The sequence below is a fragment of the Adiantum capillus-veneris genome, chromosome 14 (genome assembly GCF_014529385.1).
Source record: "Adiantum capillus-veneris isolate H3 chromosome 14, ASM1452938v2, whole genome shotgun sequence".
Classification (NCBI taxonomy): Eukaryota; Viridiplantae; Streptophyta; class Polypodiopsida; order Polypodiales; family Pteridaceae; genus Adiantum; species Adiantum capillus-veneris.
In genome coordinates this window covers 123,507,231-123,529,269 of record NC_140944.1, presented here as the reverse complement: position 1 = coordinate 123,529,269, position 22,039 = coordinate 123,507,231, and the positions used below count along the sequence as shown (strand labels likewise).

Sequence of the window (22,039 nt, the reverse complement as noted above, 5' to 3'; positions counted from 1 at the left end):
GGTGATGTTATTGCTTGAAACCGGCAATCACTCCAGTGAGAAGCGGACACTCACTTTTCTTGCACACCCACAATTGCAAAGAACAGGAAAGTTTTGTGACCATTTGACTTTGTTTTGCACCCCCCTCTTTTCCCAAATCAAAGGTGCATACACCAACTCGAAACAGGTTGTACGAGGCACCCCGCTTGTTGTCTTCTTGCCGTACCCCTCCTCTCTCTCTCTCTCTCTCTCTCTCTCTCTCTCTCTCTCTCCTGATTTCTTCACACTGGACACTGGACAGAGAGGAGAAGCCACCATTGCAAAGCTTAGCTCATACTCACACCCGCAGTTCTCTCATCGACCGAGCATTGGAGCTAGGGAGATTGAGACGCCCCCGACCAGGGAGAGGAGCTTCACAACATCGACGAAGGCTACAACAGAGGATTTGAGTCATACTATTTCGACATCTAGAGTATAGATGAGGATAGATTCATGACCTATCATACCACCCACTTGTATTGGACACCCCTTGTATTAGTGATCACACATATTCCACACGGTTCCAGCTCATAGCTCTTCTAGATTCATTTTAGCATCTCTTTTTTTTCACCCAGCCATGGTGTTAGATTCACCAGTTTATAACAGATAGGTCTCATGGGTCATTTTGGCCTTTTGAAGACGTTAATATATGTTACAGACTTGGCCACCCCAAGTCGGAAATCTGATACGACATGAGAGAATCACTTAAAATAATTCACAACTTCACAGAGTCGACACGGCCTAGCGTAGTTCCGTGCCTAGAGGTATTGACTCCAAAATCTGGCGCCCCTTTCGTATTTATTTTTATATTTATGCTTGAGCAAATCTACAACTCCCGCGGGCCCTCTTTGTTGAGCTGCTAGTCAACACATTGAGGGAAAGAGGGGCCTTGGGTTCTATTTAAAGGCCCTTGGCCTCAAAATCAAAAGCTAGTTTACATGAAAAGCTTCTAACTCAAAAGCCGTTGGCCTAAAAGCAACCAGTGTGATTCATGGAATTCCATACAGCCTGCCACGAGGCATGTCGGCGCAAAATGTAGAAGTCGCGAGCTTCCACGTCAACATGCCAACGCAATTCATGGGATTCCGTATTGCTGTCCACGTCATCTGCAAAAATCCGTACTGTTGTCCACGATAGTAGGAAGGGTTGCCATGTCATCAGTTTGTGACATCCCCTTCTCTTGAAAGAATTGTTATTGCCCTCGATTACGCCTGCAAAATCAGACATAAGCTATAAACCAGTTTAGTAGACACTGACTCCAAGTACCGACGCACTAGACGACACAAATTCAACACTTGTACAAAGACGACAGTCACATCACATTCACATCATATCACATAGAATCCACTTAGATTTAGGACCATGTTTCCTGACGATGTATTTAGCAATCGTATCTAAATCCACACCAGACCTCACTGATGTCGGATTAACTAATCCTTTCTACGATCATGTTCATAGATTTCTCAAGACCGAAATGCTACAGTCATTTTGTCAATAATTTTAGCTCTCAATCATTCCATCTTTCAATCCTGCACTCCAACACAATCACATGTGTGAGTAATCATTTTTGGGAATTTCAGTTCATCAATCAGACACGGAATTTGTACTAAACATAGTGTTTCAATCATTCAGTTCTAGTCATCTTATCGTTGTGCAGCCATCTCATACCGCGGGAACTCTTGATGCGCTCGCCACCGCTTCATTTAGTCATTCATCATGATTCAAAATTCATGATTCTTATCTCGAATCGTGATTGGTTCATTTTGGAGCTATTATTGCTTACAATTTGTCATCATCATCGATTTCACCTGTTATGTGCACACAAATAGTAAGTTCTTTCAAAAACATTAATTTCATACATAAATCAGAGTCATCTTCGGGAATTTCCCATTTCAAAGTGTTTCATGATTCTTATTGTGATCAGGTTGATTCAGGAGCTGCCATTGCGCCCGATTGCATTCAAATGTGAATTCGTCATCATCTCATTCTCGAATTCGTCTGTTATCTGTACACAAATAACCAGATCTTTAAAAAACCATTAATTTTATTAATCAAAGTCATCTTTGAGAATTTCTATTTCAAAGTTTTATTCCTAAAGTCATAAAGCAGGATATATTAAGCACATCAGTATCCCTTTCAGTGTCCTTTCCAACATCTGGTTCATCTTCTGGTCAATAGCTCTATCCAACTCTTCTTGCGAGTAAAGCTTTCGCTTTTTTGCACTTGTCTGTCCTTTCAGGTTTCCTCCCGTCCTGAGAGGAGAATCAATGGCCTCATGCCATCTCGAGTGAATCTCATCAATTGGGTAATTCTTCAGGTATTTCGCAAATCTTGGATCTTTGGAGTAATTGATCAATCTTGTCACACAGGTGTCAACCTACAGTTGACACTTGTACTTCGCTCTGGCAAACTTCTCCGCCGAAAAATTTGCTCAAATCGTCATTCTTTTCTTCAGTTCCCATGTCGAATTTCAACTTTTCTTTGCCTTCCTGTTGAGAGGTGTTATCTTTGTCAATTCTCCATGAGAACCTATGTGTAATCTGGGATTCTTTATGGCTTATGTAACAAATTGCTGACGTGTCAAAGCCTAAAGAATGGGGCCAACTTACAGATGCCGGCCGAGGTGCCTAAACCCTAAGAAGCAGTAGAAGAAGTGTCACAGAGTGAGGACGTGGTAACCCTAACTGCTGAACCCTAATTCTGGAAACCCTAACCCTAAAACCTGCAAACCCTAATTCTAGAAACCCTAAGAAGAACAAGCAACAAAAGAAGTCCTACCAACTTATGGGGACCCCGTCCGATGGGGCCCCAAGTGGCATAAAGACATTAAAAATAAAGCAGAACACACTCAAAAGACTTTGCACATCAAAATATGATGATGTGGCACCTGTACGAACGTCCCGGAATTCGCGGCGGATTTTTAGGGAAATCCCGAAATTTTAGGAAAGTGATTTTTTGGAGTCAGCTTTTCATATTTGATGCTTTTAGGCTTTGGGCCTTTAAATATGAGCCTTGGGGGCCCTCTCTGGCACTCTTCAGCGCGCAGATTGCAGAGGAGGTGCTCCCCGACTGTTGTACTTTGCGAATCAGCAATAATATAAAGAAATACCGAAAGGGGCGCCAAGGTTTGGGGCCAATACTCTCTGGGGTGGAATTCCGCCACTCCGTGTCGCGTGTCGTCTCTCTCTCTCTCTCTCCATTTCAATTCAGTTGTTATTTGAAGTGCTTAAAGTTGTTCAGTCTGTTCTTTTCTATTGGCACGTGGTGCCCGCATTTGTGACAGTGGTATCAGAGCATCAGGCGTGTGCTTTTCTGAAAGCATACCGGTCCTACAAAAGAGCAGACAGAGCTATTGGAATTGAATTATATTTGAGGTATCAGCCACTCCCACCCTTACTTCATCGCGCATCGGGCGCGCTCCCGTCTTCACCGCTCATGTCTTACATGGCATAAGCCATGCAAGAGAAGGATCCAGATTTGTTTCAAGTCACTGTTTTTCTCAGAAGCAGTGCCATGCAGATGTTGATGTCTATAGCTACCAAGCAGCATACTCCAAGTACTTGGCAAGCTTTCAAGAAAATTTTTGTCCGAAGTTATATGGTTTCTGACATCTTCCTTCGGAGTGCTACTTCTGGCAGAGTGGGGTATCCTGAAATGCTTGCCATGGAAACCCTAGCAGATTATAAATTGAAATTTCTCGACATCTCTCAGTAGATGTCTCTTCACGAGCAGATGACCTTGGAGGTTCAGTGTGATTGCTATCTCTTGGGACTACCATCGCCGCCAAAGAAACACTGTCTGTCCAAGAGCTGATGGACCATGTTGTGCTCGGCTACGACCTCATGGAAGGAACCTAACCCTAATTTTTGGTGCAGGTTTCAAGATGGAAAGTCAGTCGACTTTTCGAGCTCGATTGATGTCGAGATTGCTTTCTAAGTTTAAGTTCTGTTTGATCTTGTTTGGTGATCCTGTTTGGAATTTGTTTGAAATGGATGATATCTGTTTTGAACCTGTCTTGGTGCCGATTTGAAATGTTTGACTTTGGTTTCAATGCCGGTTTCATTGATTGGTGATTTTTTACTCCCGAGTGGAGGAGTCAGAAATATTGTCTTGATATTGTTTGAACCTCGGAACGACGCAGGCCGATGCCTGGGGAGCGTTTCGTTGTATGCTTGAACCTCCGAGCGACGCAGACTGCGGTCTGGGGAGCGTTTGGTTGTACAGTCCTCTGAGCTCATGGCCCGGACCTTCTTAGGTTATTTGCGGGGGGAGTGACGAGGTAGTCGTTGAGTAGCTTCATACCGTAGACCGTTTGTCTCGGAGGAGTGCTCAGCGGCGCTGTTTGTTGTGTCTTGTAACATGCATATGTGAGCATTTGTGTTGCATTGTGATGTGTCAATTACTGAATATTCCTAATTGGATGAGATTGCCTGGGTATGTAATTTTAGTGCATCAAGACACCCGAGGAAGATCAGTACGGTCTGGGTGTGATGGCTAATTTTACTACGCCGGAATATCAAGAGTTTCGATCTGGACGAAAGGAGAAGCTAACTCCTTGATCAAAACAGCCGATAGGAGCAGCTAACTCCTTGATCAAAAGAGCAGAAAGGAGAAGCTAACTCCTTAATAAAAAGAGCAAATTGATTGTCCCTCGAAATGTCCCTCGGAAATTTTTGAGCTAACTTGAGTTGTTTTGCAGATATGCTGTAATCGCGGACGATTACTCTCTTTCAAGAAGGGGAGATGTAACAAATTGCTGACGTGTCAAGCCCAAAGAATGGGGCCAACTTACAGATGCCGGCCGAGGTGCCTAAACCCTAAGAAGCAGTAGAAGAAGTGTCACAGAGTGAGGACGTGGTAACCCTAACTGCTGAACCCTAATTCTGGAAACCCTAACCCTAAAACCTGCAAACCCTAATTCTAGAAACCCTAAGAAGAACAAGCAACAAAAGAAGTCCTACCAACTTATGGGGACCTCGTCCGATGGGGCCCCAAGTGGCATAAAGGCATTAAAAATAAAGCAGAACACACTCAAAAGACTTTGCACATCAAAATATGATGATGTGGCACCTGTACGAACGTCCCGGAATTCGCGGCGGATTTTTAGGAAAATCCCGAAATTTTAGGAAAGTGATTTTTTGGAGTCAGCTTTTCATATTTGATGCTTTTAGGCTTTGGGCCTTTAAATATGAGCCTTGGGGGCCCTCTCTGGCACTCTTCAGCGCGCAGATTGCAGAGGAGGTGCTCCCCGGCTGTTGTACTTTGCGAATCAGCAATAATATAAAGAAATACCGAAAGGGGCGCCAAGGTTTGGGGCCAATACTCTCTGGGGTGGAATTCCGCCACTCCGTGTCGCGTGTCGTCTCTCTCTCTCTCTCCATTTCAATTCAGTTGTTATGTGAAGTGCTTAAAGTTGTTCAGTCTGTTCTTTTCTATTGGCACGTGGTGCCCGCATTTGTGATAGCTTATGTCCTTCAAAACAGAGCGATGAAGACGGGAGCGCGCTCGATGCGCGATGAAGTAAGGGTGGGAGTAACTAATAAGTCCGGGGTCGAGACATGACGCTGTAAACTTTAGGGAACCGGTATGCTTTGAGAAAAGCTGTCATAAAATTTAATATCTACCTATCTCAAATGATTTTCTCATGTTAAACTGACCATTTAATATGGGAAGATAAAAGTGAACAAGTGTTAGACTAATTATTAATAACATGTGCTGCTAGACCTATCTCAGCAAGGGACCAAGAGGAGAGATGGTCCAAAAAGGAGATGGTCTACCATAGAGCAATGTGCACCTAATGAAGCTTGAAAAGACCTTAGCTTAGGTTAAGCTTCAATAAGACCTGTTAGTGTTAAAGACCCTAGACGTAGGACCATAAGGTGGGAACCATGTCCAATTTTGAGGTGCTTGAGGTGGGAACCATACCCAACCTTGAGATAGCTTCAAGTCAACATGGATCAAAAAGAAAAAGGGGAGGGGGCAAGCCCTATAGGTGGGGGATAAGAGAGAATGCACCCACACACTTCCCAAAAGTCACCTTTTCTACAAGTCATCTTTTTCACTTAAAGCATTAAGAACACATCAATCCACATGTTAGACCTCACCTTTTTTACTCAAAAGTATTAAGAATACATGTCAAGCCACATATCAGGCCTCACCTTTTTCACTCAAAGTATTAAGAACACATGTCAAGCCACATGTCAGGTCTCATCTCTTCCACTTGAAGCATTAAGGCCACATGTCAGGCCCTTAGCCGAGTTGCCCCAATTATGCCTAAATCCTATTGGATGGCCTATAGGTTTGACCAATGAGAATAGCTTGATACAATTAAGCTTAGACATTTTAGTCTTTAGAAAAGCCTATTAAAAAAACCAATAAGAATTAAGACCTCTAAATTCCTATTGGACAGTCCACCAAAGGGTCCAATAAGAATTGAGCAACCCATAAGCCATCTAAATTTCTATTGGCGAGTTGACCTAGTGCACCAATAAGAATTTAGCTTCATTTAAATAATTATCCAAGCTCCCCCCTAAAGCGGGGAAGAAGGACACTTGTCACAATGCTACATCCCTTGCTTGTTTTGTTGCAGGTCATTGATTGGCTAAGCCCTAACATGGACCAATGAAGATCAAGCAATAGTTAGGAGAGAGAGGGGTCAACCAAGCAAGAGAGGAGGCTTGTTTTTTTTAGGACATGAGTGAATACACACTCACACACTTCTTCATGTGTAGAGCAAGAACTCCATCTCCTTCTCCAAGCTTGAGAAGTAGAGAGCCTACACCAGCACCTCTTGGCTATGGAATGCAAATCCAAGCAAGAGTCGAGCTTCAATGGCCCCTCACTCCCTGTCAGCTTTCTCCACCATTTATGGTGTTTTGAGGCCTTGAGATTGAGGCCGGGGACAAGTTCTTTTGTTGTAAAAGCATAATTGTGGTGCATGAAGCTTTCCATCTTCATGGCACCTGAATTGGTTTAAGGGTCCGAAACCAATTCCCTTGTTGGAACTCACTTCCATTGACATAAACCCTCTGTTTTCTGCTTAAAAACAGTAAATTTAGCACGTTGTATTTACTGATTTTTGTCCTGTTTTCAGCCCTAAACAGTCCCTTAAGTGGGGCATTGTCTGCAATGGTTCTGGCACCCGTATGGCTAAAAGACGGTCTAAATTCAGCGCATAACCAGCGCTGAAAACGCACTTGTATGGCTGGTGCTTGCTTTTGGAGCAGCAATTAGCTACTCTTGTTCCTGCTTAGGAAGGCTGTTGCCTCAACAAAAACGCATAAGACCTCACAACTGTACATGATTCAAATGAAGAGCACTCTTGTGGGACATCACATTACTGCACGTAGGAAAGGGAGAGTGAAATCGGCCCGTGGGGCGGTAGGCTTTGGCTTTCACCCGAAACTCTTTACTTTAGACACACACAGAGAGAATGTGCAAAGGAAACCTGCGACGGGAATTAACACTTAACACTAGACTTGTAATGAGCCACAAAAGTGGTTGAAGCCACAAAAATGGCTCACATCAGGATTCTAATAAATGAAACATAACTTTTGTATATGACATCAAAATTTCATGAAACTTCTTAATTATGGGTTCAAGATATGAAAAAGGTTTCAAAATACACAATTTACATGAAAAGCTCAAAAATTAAGAAAATTACTTTTCTAAAATTAGTAAATTTTACGTAAAATTGCACTTCAACACTTAACTTGGAGAAGTAAAAAATGTCGACAGTCTTTGTATATGGTTAAAAAAGCTTGATACATCTATTACATACCTATTGAGGGATTTTTCAGAGACGTTTGGGTTTGTTTAACAATGATTTTTACTTTCAAAATAAAATAGAAAATTTTTGTCCATTTGCACAAATTAGTTGTAGGAAATGGCAATGGAAAGACACCTTTAGACCTTCATTTAGCTATGTACTATTTTTTAGCAACTTATATTGAGTGTTGGTCATAGTTCCCTGAAACCATTTTCTATTTGAATAACTAACATAGTGTTGATATTTTTTTTACAAAAGTCTTAAAAAGCCGCAAAAGTGGTTGGTTTTTTACAGGACTAGTGTTAAGTACACACACGGCTCGGAAGCTAGAATGCCCCGTGTAACCGGCCCTTTAACTCCATAAAGGGCGGAGACTTTACTTCAAACCTTGATTTAGCTTTCACCCATTATTAGTCGTCTATTCTACCTGTGCTATAATGACACAAGAGAGGGGAATGGGATACAGATGCTAGAATGCATCTGTATGCGAGTCAGACACCAGATTGGCCCCTAAATAGACGCCCCTTTCGGTATTTCACAGAGGGAATAAAACCTGTGATTTCCTACAAGCTGTCCCGCATAATCCGGGCTGAATTCCATCTGTTCTGGCCCAATTTCGGCAGCATAACTGTACTAGGACCCTTCATAGTCAGTATTCCCACGCATTGGATGACTTTCCCGACGCATACGGACACTTTGCAAAACCTGGCGAGAATATGCAGCACGCTGAATTCTTTGTTTTCTGTCCCGAAAATGCGCCAGATCACCTGTACAGCGGTCCCCTTGTGTCCCCGAACCTCCTGGGGGTATGAGGGTCCGTTTAGGGCCGAAACCCTAAACTTGCAAAAATACTCAGCAGGCTACTGCTCCATTTCGTGTGCCGGTCGCATCCGTAGCAAGTTCTCGAGCTCCCGCACCTGTAGGGCTACTTGCCCTTTGAATCGGACGGGATTTCGCACGTGAAACCTCTCCGAATTCACCTGTACCTGCCGGGGATTAGCCGCTAGCTAATCCAGTACCTGTGCAAGAGGCTCTTGCTTCGGCAATCGCGCATGAATCCACATAACCGTACATTGGTCAAATGAAAAGCTCGCTAGAGGGGCATAACCATAAAGAATAAGGGAGAGAGAGCAGTGAGAGGTGTGCAGGTTATGACATCTTGCACCTCACTGTACATAGAGGGTAAGCCAGCACTCCATTGAAGCTCTCCCACCTGTGACAGCACTCAAAAACGAGCTCACAGTTGAAAATCACGTTTTTGCCTTCTTTTTAAGTAGTAAACTGGCCTCAGAGTGTCAAGTGTCACTCATTTGTGCATTTTCGTGCTTTAGACCCTCGGGTCTAAAAATATCTCACCTGCAGTCTCTGTTGACTTGGCCACAGAGTAACAAAATGATCCCCATGTCAAAATGCACGTAATGACGTGAAGACATTTCGCCATCCAAAAATAGCAATCCCTAAAATTTAGGAGTTTTTGCCATTATATTCTTCTAGGTCATCTGACCCTCTTTGTACGTTGCAGCCACACCTGGAACTGAAATGTAGCCTATGTAGCAAAGGATTCCGCTTTGGTTGGCCAATGACCCCACTTTAGCTAACCATAGTCCTTGTCCAACCTTAGTGCTCTTTAGCCCTCAGGCTTGGACTCTCTCTGAACAGTTCCACACTGGCTATGCAATGCAGGGCAGTTAGATTTCTAGAGGGGTGTTTCCAAAAGGTAAAACAAATAAATTCTCCAAAGAAAGAGAAAATAAACAAAAATGGAATTGCCACTGGTTGGTGACATACCCCATTCTTGAAATCTCAAACGTCCTCGTTTGCACCTATGTCGTACATGCTTACAGTCAACACTCGGGTGTATTCAACACCTGTCGACACATGCACGACACATACATGCTCATTGTCAACCCTGGTGTATTCAACACTTCGTTGACACATGTATTGCTTGCGTGTGAACCCTGTCCCAATGACATAGTGGAAACGTCACACTCTGCCATTGCTTTGAGTCCATAACTTTCCAATGACAAAATGGAAGCGTCACATTTTGTCACTGTCTATTAGTACACGTTGGATCCAGTAACTTTTCGAGCATACCCAAACCGACAGTTTAAGAATGCAGTTACACATGTACTCTTCAATAGAAATAATTGTTGTACCCATGACAAACTGACAAGAAATACTCACTTCTATAGCACTAAACAATCTTTTGGACATTCCATAAGAGCAATTGCCAAACTGACAATCTGTACAACTCTTAACATTCATGTAACATGCACTTCATTTGAGCTCACTGTAAGTAACATGTACATCATTTCTTTCAGAAGCCATTGTCACACTGACAATCCATGTAGCTCTGAATCTCAGGGGGTCAAGGTAGGTTGCAACCAAGGTTTTAAGTTCCCATACTTTTGGTGACTCTGCAAGTTCACTTTTTTCCATCCACTTGACATCCAGAGGTGAATAGCTTTTGAACTTTACCAAACAGCACCTTGCAACCTTGCCTTTTCTTTTCTTTCTTTATGTGCCAAAATCTGTTCCGGGACCAAGATCTCGTCAAGTTCCTCGACTTCCGGCTGATCTTCAGCTGGCATATCTTCTTAGCTGGCATATCTTCTGGCACATCACCCACATAGGGTCTGAGAAGACTCACGTGAAACGCATTGTGAATCTTCCAACTCTCAGGCAATTTCAGCCTTTATGCAATATCATTGATTTGCATATTGAGCATCGAAAACAATCTTTCTCTGCTCTTCATCTTGATCTTTGGAGATTAACCTGTGATCTACCCCTATGCTGTCACTTTTATTGGGCTGAGAATTCTCTTTTTGACCCAATTTTGGCAGCATAACTGTAGTAGAAACCTTCACAACCAAAAATCCACATATCCAAGTGATTATCCACGCATAATAGAGCACTTTTGCAAACCTGTCATGGAAATTCAGCACGCTGAATTCTCTGTTTTTAGCTCCTAAAATATTCCAAATCACTTGTATTACTATCCTCTAGCTTCCCCGAAGCTCTTGGGACAAAAAAACATCAAATAGGGTCAAAACCCTAAATCTGTGGAAAAGAACAGCAAGCTGTATTTTCTTCTTTCGCGCTCTGTTTTGCGTGGCAATCGCACCAATTCGTAGCCTTTAATCTTCTGCATCAGCAGGACTACTTGCCCTTTGATTTACACGAGATTTCTCGCAAGAAATCTCGTTAAATCATCCTGTACCTGTTTTGAATTAGCCTTTAGCTAATTCGGTACCTGTATGAAATCATTCCAAGTGGAAGGAGTCTGTCCTTGTAACAACAGTGTATTTCACCACTGACTTGCATTTTTTTTTTCAGAAAAGTGGCAGCTTTCCTGACTTTATAAATGCTCCTTCCAACAAATGCTTTGTCAAACTGTTCGAGGAAAGAGAAAACCTTTGTCCTCTCATCAAAGCCATTGAATGTGTCAATGGACTCACTGATCATCTTCTTTGTATGGCTTTAGCTTATCCATTGACTCCAAGTTGTCAAAAGAGACAGTTTGCATAATGGGTACACCTGTGGGAGCCATCTGTACTCCCTGGCCAGTAACATGTTGATGTCCAAGTGTCATATTCACTGATGGGATTGAAAAACCAGCCATACCCAAGTTGCCTTGTGACACCCCAAACTGACCTTGTGTGCCTTGAAATCCTGGGTGCAAACCAATGTTTGCATACATGGGGTTGGGCACCATGCCTTGCATACCCCTAAACACTGTTCCTGGCATGCCAAAACTGCCTTGAACTTGATATGCTATTGATGAAGATCGTATGAACTCCATAAATCTTGGATTCTCCATCAATATCTTGAACATGGTCATAGCAATAACAAGTTGCAAAGCTTTCTCTGCTTGGCCTGAACTCTCGCCAATATCATGTGCAGTTGGAATAGGCTGTCTATCCTCTGAAGAGGAACCCTCTTCCTTGTTGCCATCCATCCTGTATCCAAAGAAAGACTCGTAGCCTTTCTCACCTGTATCCAAAGAAAGACTCTCGTAGCCTTTCTCACCTGTAAATCCAAAGAAAGACTCGTAGCCTTTCTCACCTGTATCCAAAGAAAGACTCTCGTAGCCTTTCTCACCTGTAAATCCACTCGATCTACTTTCAAACTCTCTGTGTTTTCAAGGTCATCCCAAACTCTTTGTGTCTCTTTAACCCAAACCGACCAAGGCTCACTTCTTGAGGAAAAAGTGATTTAATCCCGTCGATGGAACCTGTAACCGGCCTGTTAACTTCAAAAAGGGCGGTAGACTTTACTTCAAACCTTGATTTAGCTTTCACCCATTATTAGTCGTCTATTCTACCTGTGCTATAATGACACAAGAGAGGGGAATGGGATACATATGCTAGAATGCATCTGTATGCGAGTCAGACACAAGATTGGCCCCTAAATAGGCACCCCTTTCGGTATTTCTTTATTCTTTAATAGAGGGAATAAAACCTGTGATTTCCTACAAGCTGTCCCGCATAATCCGGGCTGAATTCCATTTGTTCTGGCCCAATTTCGGCAGCATAACTGTACTAGGACCCTTCACAGTCAGTATTCCCACGCATTGGATGACTTTCCCGACGCATACGGACACTTTGCAAAACCTGGCGAGAATCTGCAGCACGCTGAATTCTCTGTTTTCTGCCCTGAAAATGCGCCAGATCACCTGTACAGCGGTCCCCTTGCGTCCCCGAACCTCCTGGGGGTATGAGGGTCCGTTTAGGGCCGAAACCCTAAACCCGCAAAAATACACAGCAGGCTGTAATTCACTGCTCCATTCGCGTGCCGGTCGCATCCGTAGCTAGTCCTTGAGCTCCCGCACTTGTTGTAGGGCTACTTGCCCTTTGAATCGGACGGGATTTCGCACGTGAAACCTCTCCGAATTCACCTGTACCTGCGGGGGATTAGCCGCTAGCTAATCCAATACCTGTGCAAGAGGCTCTTGCCTCGGCAATCGCGCATGAACCCACATAACTGTACATTGGTCAAATGAAAAGTCCACTAGAGGGACATAACCATAAAGAATAGGGGAGAGAGAGAGCAGTGAGAGGTGTGCAGGTCATGACATCCTGCACCTCACTGTACATAGAGGGTAAGCCAGCACTCCATTGAAGCTCTCCCACTTGTGACAGCACTCAAAAACGAGCTCACAGCTGAAAATCACGTTTTTACCTTCTCTTTAAGTAGTAAACTGGCCTTAGAGTGTCAAGTGTCACTCATTTGTGCATTTTCGCGCTTTAGACCCTCGGGTCTAAAAATATCTCACCTGCAGTCTCTGTTGACTTGGCCACAGAGTAACAAAATGATTCCCATGTCAAAATGCACGTAATGACGCGAAGACATTTTGTCGTCCAAAAATAGCAATCCCTAAAATTTAGGAGTTTCTGCCATTACATTCTTCTAGGTCATCTTACCCTCTTTGTACACTGCAGCCACACCCAGAATTGATATGTAGCCTATGTAGCAAAGGATTCCGCTTTGGCTGGCCAATGATCCCACTTTGGCTAACCATAGTCCTTGTCCAACCTTAGTGCTCTTTAGCCCTCAGGCCTGGACTCTCTCTGAACAGTTCCACACTGGCTATGCAATGCAGGGAAGTTAGATTTCTAGAGGGGTGTTTCCAAAAGGTAAAACAAATAATTCCCCAAAGAAAGAAAGAGAAAATAAACAAAAATGGAATTGCCACTGGCTGGTGACACCCCGAGCAGACGTCGGCAACCTGTAGGTCCCAAATTTGGCACCCCTTTCAGTATTTCTTTATTCTTTGAGAGGGTAAATTACAAAGTGGAGTCCTGGGAATCCTTTACATGTGTCCCGCTAGATACTACCGTATTTGGCCAAACTTCGGCAGTATAATAGCCCAAAAGCTTACGTGAAACCAATTTCCCTGCTGGAACTCACTTCCACTGGCATATACCCTCTGAATTCTGCCCAAAAAACAGTAAAGTCAGCATGCTGTATTTACTGGTTTTTACCCTGTTTTCAGTCCCAAATAGTCCCCTAACTGTCCTCTGCCAGTGGGGCACTATTCCCAATGGTTCTGGCGTCCGTATGATTGAAAAACAGTCAATTTACAGTGCATACACAACGCTAAAAACACACCTGTACGGTGAGGTTATGACCCTCACCGGTGCCTGCTTTGGAGTAGCAGTTAGCTATCCCTGTTCCTGCTCAAAGAGGCTCTTGCCTCAGCACAAAAGCATGAACCCAAATAGTTGTACATCAGTCAAATGAAGAGCCCTCTTGTGGGGCATCACATAACTCCACGTAGGGGAGATAGAGAGCAGTGTGTAGTGTGCAAGGCATCACTCCTAGCACCACACTGCACATGAGAGGGAAAGAAAGCACTCCATAGCTCTTAACCTGTGACACGTTCTCAATGAAGCGTCTCCCCAGCATAAATCGAGCGTCCTCTCTTCTGCGCTTGACCTGTAATGCATGTGTGAACAAATAGATGCAAAAAGGGAAAGATTTCCATGGCTGCCAAAACCTGCGTATCGCTGAAAACGCAGCAAAACAGCCCTGGAAACACGCATCTCATGCCTTCCAATGTTGAAAATGAGCTCCTTGATCCTAGGTAACGTCATGGGAAGCTCAAAAATGGAGAGAAATGGTTGAAAATCATAGTTATCAGCCTCCAAAACTGCTCTTGAAACTCAGTTACGAGTTCTGTTCTCCCTAACTCGGTAAATTGGCCAAAAAGTGCCACTTGGCGGTTGGGGCATAAATAGGTTGTAACCCAAATTCTTCAAGGTAAAGCTGCAATACATTTGGTGACTCTGACAGTTCATGCTCTTCCATCCACTTTGCATCCATAGGCGGATAGTTCTTGAACTTCATCACATAGCATTTTGCAACCTGTCCCTTAACTTTTTACCTGTGCAAGAGGCTCTTGCCTCTGCAAACGAGCATAATTCCACAACAGTGTGACGTACCCCCACAACCAAGTAAGCTCAAATTTCAAGATGATTTACCAATGCGTCAAAGAATCCAAGCAATTGCCTCAGAGAATCGACGAGCAGCGTGTCACCTCGCAGACCCACATCACTTTCGCAGGAGATCTAGTGGCCAATCTACCACCGTGAGACCTCTCGCTATCTCATCTTGGTTCATACTTGCAAACCCTAAAAACGCAGCAAAAAATCAACCCTAATTTGATCACTTTTTGGCAGGGCAAACATGCAGAATTTTCTGTTTGTCCTATGAAGAGGAACCCTCTTCCATAATGCCCTTCCCTTTGTCGGTCATAGTATAATCCCGCGTTCCTGTACTCTTGTGTCTTTACCCAAAACAACCGAGGCTCACTCTTTGAGGAAAAAGTGATCGTTGTCCCGGCAACGGAACCTTGCAACCGACCCGTGGGACGGTAGGCTTTGGCTCACCCGAAATTTTTTACTTTATATACACACAGAGAGAACCTGCAAAGGAAACCTGTGACGGGGATTAACACTTAAGTACACACACGTCTCGGAAGCTAGAATGCCCCGAGCAGACGTCGACAACCTGTAGGCCCCAAAATTGGCGCGCCTTTCAGTATTTCCTTATTCTTTGAGAGGGTAAATTACAAAATGGAGTCCTTGGAATCCTTTACTTCTGTCCCGCTAGATACTACCTGATTTGGCCAAATTTCGGCAGCATAACAGCCCCAAAACTTACGCGAAACCAATTCCCCTGCTAGAACTCACTTCCATTGGCGTATACCCTTTGATTCTTGCCCAAAAACAGTGAATTCAGCACGCTGTATTTACTGGTTTTTACCCTTTTTTCAGCCCCAAACAGTCCCCTAACTGTCCTCTGTCAGTGGGGCACTATTCCCAATGGTTCTTGCGTCCGTATGGCTGAAAAACAGTTAATTTATAACGCATGCACAACGCTGAAAACGCACCTGTACGGTGAGGTTATGACCCTCACCGGTGCCTGCTTTGGAGTAGCAATTAGCTACCCCTGTTCCTGCTCAAGGAGGCTCTTGCCTCAACACAAAAGCATGAACCCACACAGCTGTACATCAGTCGAACGAAGAGCCCTCTTGTGGGGCATCACATAACTGCACGAGGGGGGAGAGAGAGAGCAATGTGTAGTGTGCATGGCATCACTCCTAGCACCACACTGTACATGAGAGGGAAAGAAAGCACTCCATAGCTCTTAACCTGTGACACGTTCTCAATGAAGCGTCTCCCCAGCATAAATCGAGCGTCCTCTCTTCTGTGCTTGACGTGTAATGCATTTGTGAACAAATAGATGCAAAAAGAGAAAGATTTCCACGGTTGCCAAAACGTGCGTATGGCTAAAAACGCAGCAAAACAGCCCTGTAAACACGCATCTGGTGCCTTTCAATGCTGAAAATGAGCTCATTCGTCCTAGGTAAAGTCATGGGAAGCTCAAAAATGGAGAAAAATGGTTGAAAATCACAGTTATCAGCCTCCAAAATTGCTCCTAAAAGTCAGTTACGAGTTCTATTCTCCCTAACTTGGTAAATTGGCCAAAAAGTGCGACTTGGCACTCATACATGCAATTACCCCGCATTGGGCTTCCTGTTGAAAAATCTCTCAATTGGTGCATCAATTGACTTTGCAGCAGAGTAATAAAATGTTTCCCTTGTCATTGTGAAGCTAATGACGCGAACAGATTTCGTGGCCCGAAATAGCAGTTCCCCAAATTTTAGAAGATGCTTCCGTTGGGCTCCCAGTGGTCATCTGACCATCTGACCGCATCCAAAAGTGCAATGTGGCCAACTGTCGGATACTTTCTGTTGGTGATCCCACCTCGACTTTATACCTTTATTGAGTTTACTTCCTAGTATTCACCAACTTGCTAAGTGCGATGGGGGTACCTATATGATCTTGAACTGAGCCTAGACATCCTTTTACTTTACGAGTTCCAGTGCCGACCAACTTCCCGTCTGCGGGTGAAACTTCTGTTCACATTGGCGATACAATGTCCGACCGTTTGCAACTTCAAAAAGAGGATCTCAAAAATTAAACAAAAATCATTGGAAAGAAACCAACAACTAAGGCTAGCAGTTGCCACGTCCTCGTGACAGAGAGAGCAGTGTGAGGTGTGCAGGACAGGACTTCTTGCACCACAGTGTACATGAGAGGGAAAGCTTGCAATCAATAGCTCTCAACCTGTGACAAAAACTTGCAAAATGAGCTCTCTCAGCTAGAAATTCAGCGTTACCTTCTTCTGCATGAGGAAAGTGGCACACTTACAAGCAATTTCCGGTTTCGGGGTTGCCGCTTACAAAATCTCCCGACTGGTTGCCTAGTTTACTTTGCAGTAGAGTTCTAAAATGTTCCCCTTGTCATTCCGGAGGTAATGACACGAACAGATTTCATGGTAAAAAATAGCAGCTCCCTAAATTTTAGGGAATGCTTTCGTTGGACTCTCAGTGGTCATTTGACCATCTATCCCCATTGGGACTGCATCCAAAAATGCAATGTGGCCCAGCTGTCGGGTACTTTCCTTTGGTGACCCCACCTTGGCATTATGCCTTTATTGAGTTCACTTCCTAGTATCCACCAACTTGCAAAGTGCGACTGGGGGACCTACATGATCTTGAATTGAGCCTAGACATCCTTTTACTATACGAGTTTCAGTGCATACCAACTCCTCGTCGTGCGGGTGAAACTACCGTTCACATTGGCCATACAATGTCTGATCATTTGCAACTTCAAAAAGAGGGTCTCAAAAATAAAACAAAATAAAGAAACCAACAACTAAAGTTAGCCGTTGCCATGTCCTCGTGACATAGTTAACAGTTGCCACGTCCTCGTGACATACCGCCCTCTTGAAATCGCAAACGTCCTCGATTGCATACCATAAATACATGCGACTGATGAATCATGATCTTGTGTTGTTAGCACTCTTTTATCATCGCGCCCTTGGAATAGGAAACCTATTCTTGATGGTATTCTTGCGGCAGGGTTATTTGGTGGGCTACACCCTGGCACGAAATCTATCCGATGGTCCTCAGGTCTCTTTGGCAGCAATTGCGACGGTAATGAATCAAAAAAACAATCACTAAACTCTTGCAAAAATGTTGACCTTTCTTTATCTAACACAAATAAATTTGATCGACAATTATATGAGACATCACGTGCAAAAATCAAGTACACAGAAAGATGATTCTTTATTACAGAAGTGATAGCCGAAGCAAATACAATAGGGACAGACTCCCCTTTGAGCTTTACATCCAAAACATGAGTTTTGTCCCTAAGCTGAAGGGTGATTGTCTTGCCGAAGGCATCCAGCACGCCATGTACTCTGAACATCCACGGAATTCCAAGTAACACATGGCACCGTTCCAATGCCATGATATAAAATTCTTCTGTGTCTACATATGACTGAATAAGTAGACGCAGCTTTCCAATAATGGGAGTAACACACTTTTGTGTGGCCAGGACATGCTAACCCTGCCTCTGCGGTGTACCCCATCTCTTCAACTTTGATGCCCAGCTTCATAGCTAACTCTGGTGAGATAAAGTTTGCTTTGGCACCTGGATCAAAGAAGACGAGTGCCGTCTGATCTCTAACTTTACCCCATGCTCTGCATAACTCGCTGGCATCTGTACTTGGCCTGTCACCCACCATATCTGACACCAAACTTGCTGTGGGTTTAGGCTTTTTACCTTTTTGGTCCTCTTTATCATCTGAGTCAGTTGGTCTTTTCCTTTTGGACAATTGGTAGCAAAGTGACCAGGCTGCTCGCATATAAAGCATTCGTTTTCAACCATTTAAGACCTTACGCACAAAAGGCTTCCTTTTCTGGTTCTTTGCCTGCGCTCCAGAAGTCTCGGCTGAGTTCTTATCTTTGTTGGCTTTTTCTGATCCCTATGATGCTCTAGAGCTGTTTTCACGAAGGGCTTCTTCGCTGAATTTTTCTTTTGCTGCCCTCCTTTCTCGTTGCTCAGAAACCCACTGTCCTCTCCTTTGAACAAGGCAAGACCAATGTCAGCAACTTCCATGAGTTGGGTGAGGGTAGCCACTCTGTACTTGGTACAGTAGTCCCGAAGCCCTTTAGGCAGCCCACAACAGTACTTCTCTATCTGCTCTGTCAATGGCACAAATCTATAGGAGGTCACTGAGAGTAACGCACAAAACCTCCGATTGTATTCTAGCGAGCTCTTGCAAGTAGCCGAAGTAAGCTGGTGCCAATCTGTTATGACGTCGGCTTCAAATTCATTTGACAGCCAAGCAGATGCAAACATTTGCTTGAAGTAGACCCATGTGGCGGGTGTTTGTCCTTGCATTAACAATGTTGTTCACCATGTAAGCGCATTGTCTTTCAAGAAAGTGGCAGCTTTCCGGACCTTAGAGGCCTCTGTAAAATTCCCTCCTGCATAAGCTGTGTCAAACTGCTGGAGGAAGGTAAGAGCTGTGTGAGCCACAACATATGTTTAGATGTAACATGAGCTGCCATTGGAACCAGTATCCAAATCAGACTTTTTTAGGCAATTCCTCTGAATATATCCTTGTTCACTACACTTTTGACATATCTTCTTGGATCTACCAAGAGATCCGGAAGTCTCAATAGTAAGTCACATCTTTGTAAAGAAGGAGATATATTTTTCTGCTTAATTGATCTTTACTAGAGAGGAATATATTTGCTAATGAGATTATTGTAATTGGAGTGAACCGTTTTCACCACATTCTGTGGAAGTAGCCAACTCCTTGAAGTGTGGATTTCATGGGGAACCAACCCTCTCGTTTGGGATGCCTGAGTTTCTCGTCTCTGGTTCTGTCTTGTCAATTTTCTCGTTTCTTTTACCACAGCTATTGTGATAGAAGTACCATACTATTTTTGTGGACCAACTATAGAAGAAGCATCTGGTTTTCTGCATTTTTGCTTTAATGGTGAGAATTGTGTTTATAGTCCCTTTTCTCTCATATTCAAAAGCATAGCACAGTGGCCTTGTGAGTGAGGGCTTCAACACTCATACTCATTGGAGTGATGGAGTCTTACACATACCTGGAGCTGTTTTTATAGGTTCCTCTTTTTCCATGAGAGAGGTGGCGACTTCAAGGCTGACTCGAGGATATGCAGTTCTCACAAGCTTGGAGCGGACCTTCTAATTTGTACAATTTTAGGAGCCCCCACTGAGCTGTGGTGGTTTGACACATTGATGACATCCACATTATTGTATAGGATGCAGATTTCGAGACCTAGTCTAGGCCATTGGAGTTGGTCTAGCAGGATGTAAAGTCAACAGAGTCGAATTGGGAGCTACACGGTTATTATCTTACCTACATGGCTTGTGCGAGCTTCCAGGTCATCTCAGCTAGCAAATTGCAAGTTACATCAGTTTTCAGTATATGGGACTCGTGTAGATAGAGCTAGAGAGATTAGTACATCTTGATGCCCTTGTCCTCATCGTATATCTTGTCAATGACATACTTTCCACGGCTCATCATTATTGAGGGGCATAAAACAACTCGGCATAAGGTTCTTCACAGAGGAGGAGATTGATGCCATGATGGAGCGACCTATGAGAGAGTTTATCCTATGGTACCCCTAGGCTATAGTGACAACCTATCCAGGAGATCAGGCTTTGGGAGATATGCTACCAATTGGCTCTATTTATTTACTTGTTTGTTCACATTTTTAACATTTTACCTCAAATCCTTTGTATTAGACATTTGGATTGTATGACGCTGATCACATGCTACCACTTGGCTCTATTTATCACTTGTTTGTTTACATTTTTAACATTTTTACCTTCAATTCTTTGTATTAGACATTTGGATCATATGACGATGATATATACCTAGATGAATCCAGGAAAAGCCCAAATTGACCCATAAAGAAAAGTGGTAGTCAACCACAAGACTGTATAATCATCAGCTCCATCATGCATAGTATTGATCAAATAGTACGACATCCCCACTAAGATCATCAGTTCCCAATTGACCAATACTACGACATTCCCAGTAGTTTTTTGGTCTCATAGGCCTTTAGGCTTTTAGGCCTTTTGCAGATGTAAAGATACATTTTATTTCATTCCTTTCTCGAAAAGCGAGGCTTGATTTTATTGAACAAACGTGTAACTTGACCAGGGTGAAGATGTTCCTGATCCGGTGGATGTGGATGGGTGCTTCACTGGTAAGGTAGCAGATTATGAAGGGTTGCATGTCAAAGATGCAGACAAAAGTATCATTGCTGCTGTCAAGGTGCTAATTGTTTGCAGTTTTCACTATGGAAAAAAATGTGCATGTGACTGTGGTTGCTTCGAGATAGCATGTTCAAGGCTATTTGTCTGCAGGCGAAAGCGCGCCTTGTCAGTGCAGGAAGTATTAATCATTCATACCCTTTTTGTTGGCGTTCAGACACTCCTTTGATATACAAAGCAGTTCCTAGCTGGTATGTTTTAAAAGTTCAAATTAAGGTTTCTTCAGGTTTGTTCCATCCTAGTCTCTCAAAGATTGAGAGGGCTTTTTTGTTAAAGGTTTGTTGCTGTTGAGAAAATCAAGGAGAACCTGTTAAAAAACAACAAGCTAACGTACTGGGTTCCAGACTTTGTGAAGGTAAGAAGGCGACGATTCAATATTGTCAAGGCCGGTCGAGTTGAAGCTATGATTATTGTACTAAAATACTTTTTTTCGTCAATCCTCAGGACAAGCGGTTCCACAATTGGTTAGAAAATGCAAGAGATTGGGCTGTGAGTAGAACCCGGTTCTGGGGTACACCACTACCCATATGGCGAAGCAGCGATGGCAAAGAAATCATCGTGATTGGTTCAGTCAAAGAGCTCGAGGAGCTCTCAGGTTGCCAGGTAGTTTTTGTTTCATGGAGTCATTTGAGTTTTATACAAGTTTTGCTGACATTTTTGTCATGATTTCTATTTAAGGTAAGTGATCTTCATCGCCATAAGATTGACCATATAACTATTCCTTCGAAAAGGGGAACTGAATTTGGAGTCCTGAAAAGAGTGGAAGATGTAAGATTTGATTATGTTTTTTGTCACAGAACATTTCTACAAATCAATGAAATTTTAGATTGAGTGTCCCTTTTGAACAGGTCTTTGATTGCTGGTTTGAAAGTGGGTCTATGCCCTATGCCTACATTCATTATCCGTTCGAGAACACAGACTTATTTGAGCACAACTTTCCGGGAGATTTCGTTGCAGAGGGCTTGGATCAAACCCGTGGATGGTAAGAGCTAGGTTATGTCAGTAGGTAGCATCTTACAGTTTAATTTCTCCAATATTTTGTGTCACACATGCTGTTATCACCTAATCACCCAAGCCA

At 43.4% G+C, this 22,039-nt stretch overlaps 1 protein-coding gene across 8 annotated transcripts in view; it reads left to right on the top strand.

Annotated features, from left to right (window-relative positions):
* LOC147443070 (tRNA synthetase class I (I, L, M and V) family protein) overlaps window positions 1-22,039 on the top strand; it is a 75,381-nt gene that overhangs the window by 2,507 nt on the left and 50,835 nt on the right. For all 8 annotated transcript variants that reach the window (XR_015190225.1, XM_086528998.1, XM_086528999.1 and 5 more), the window contains 6 exons: window positions 20,849-20,962; window positions 21,055-21,152; window positions 21,238-21,316; window positions 21,406-21,564; window positions 21,640-21,729; window positions 21,810-21,943. Coding sequence is in view for 7 of the 8 variants with exons in the window: in XM_086528998.1 (XP_086385124.1) it covers window positions 20,849-20,962; window positions 21,055-21,152; window positions 21,238-21,316; window positions 21,406-21,564; window positions 21,640-21,729; window positions 21,810-21,943 (674 nt within the window). In the remaining variant the exon portion in view is untranslated. The remainder of the gene's footprint in view (window positions 1-20,848; window positions 20,963-21,054; window positions 21,153-21,237; window positions 21,317-21,405; window positions 21,565-21,639; window positions 21,730-21,809; window positions 21,944-22,039) is intronic.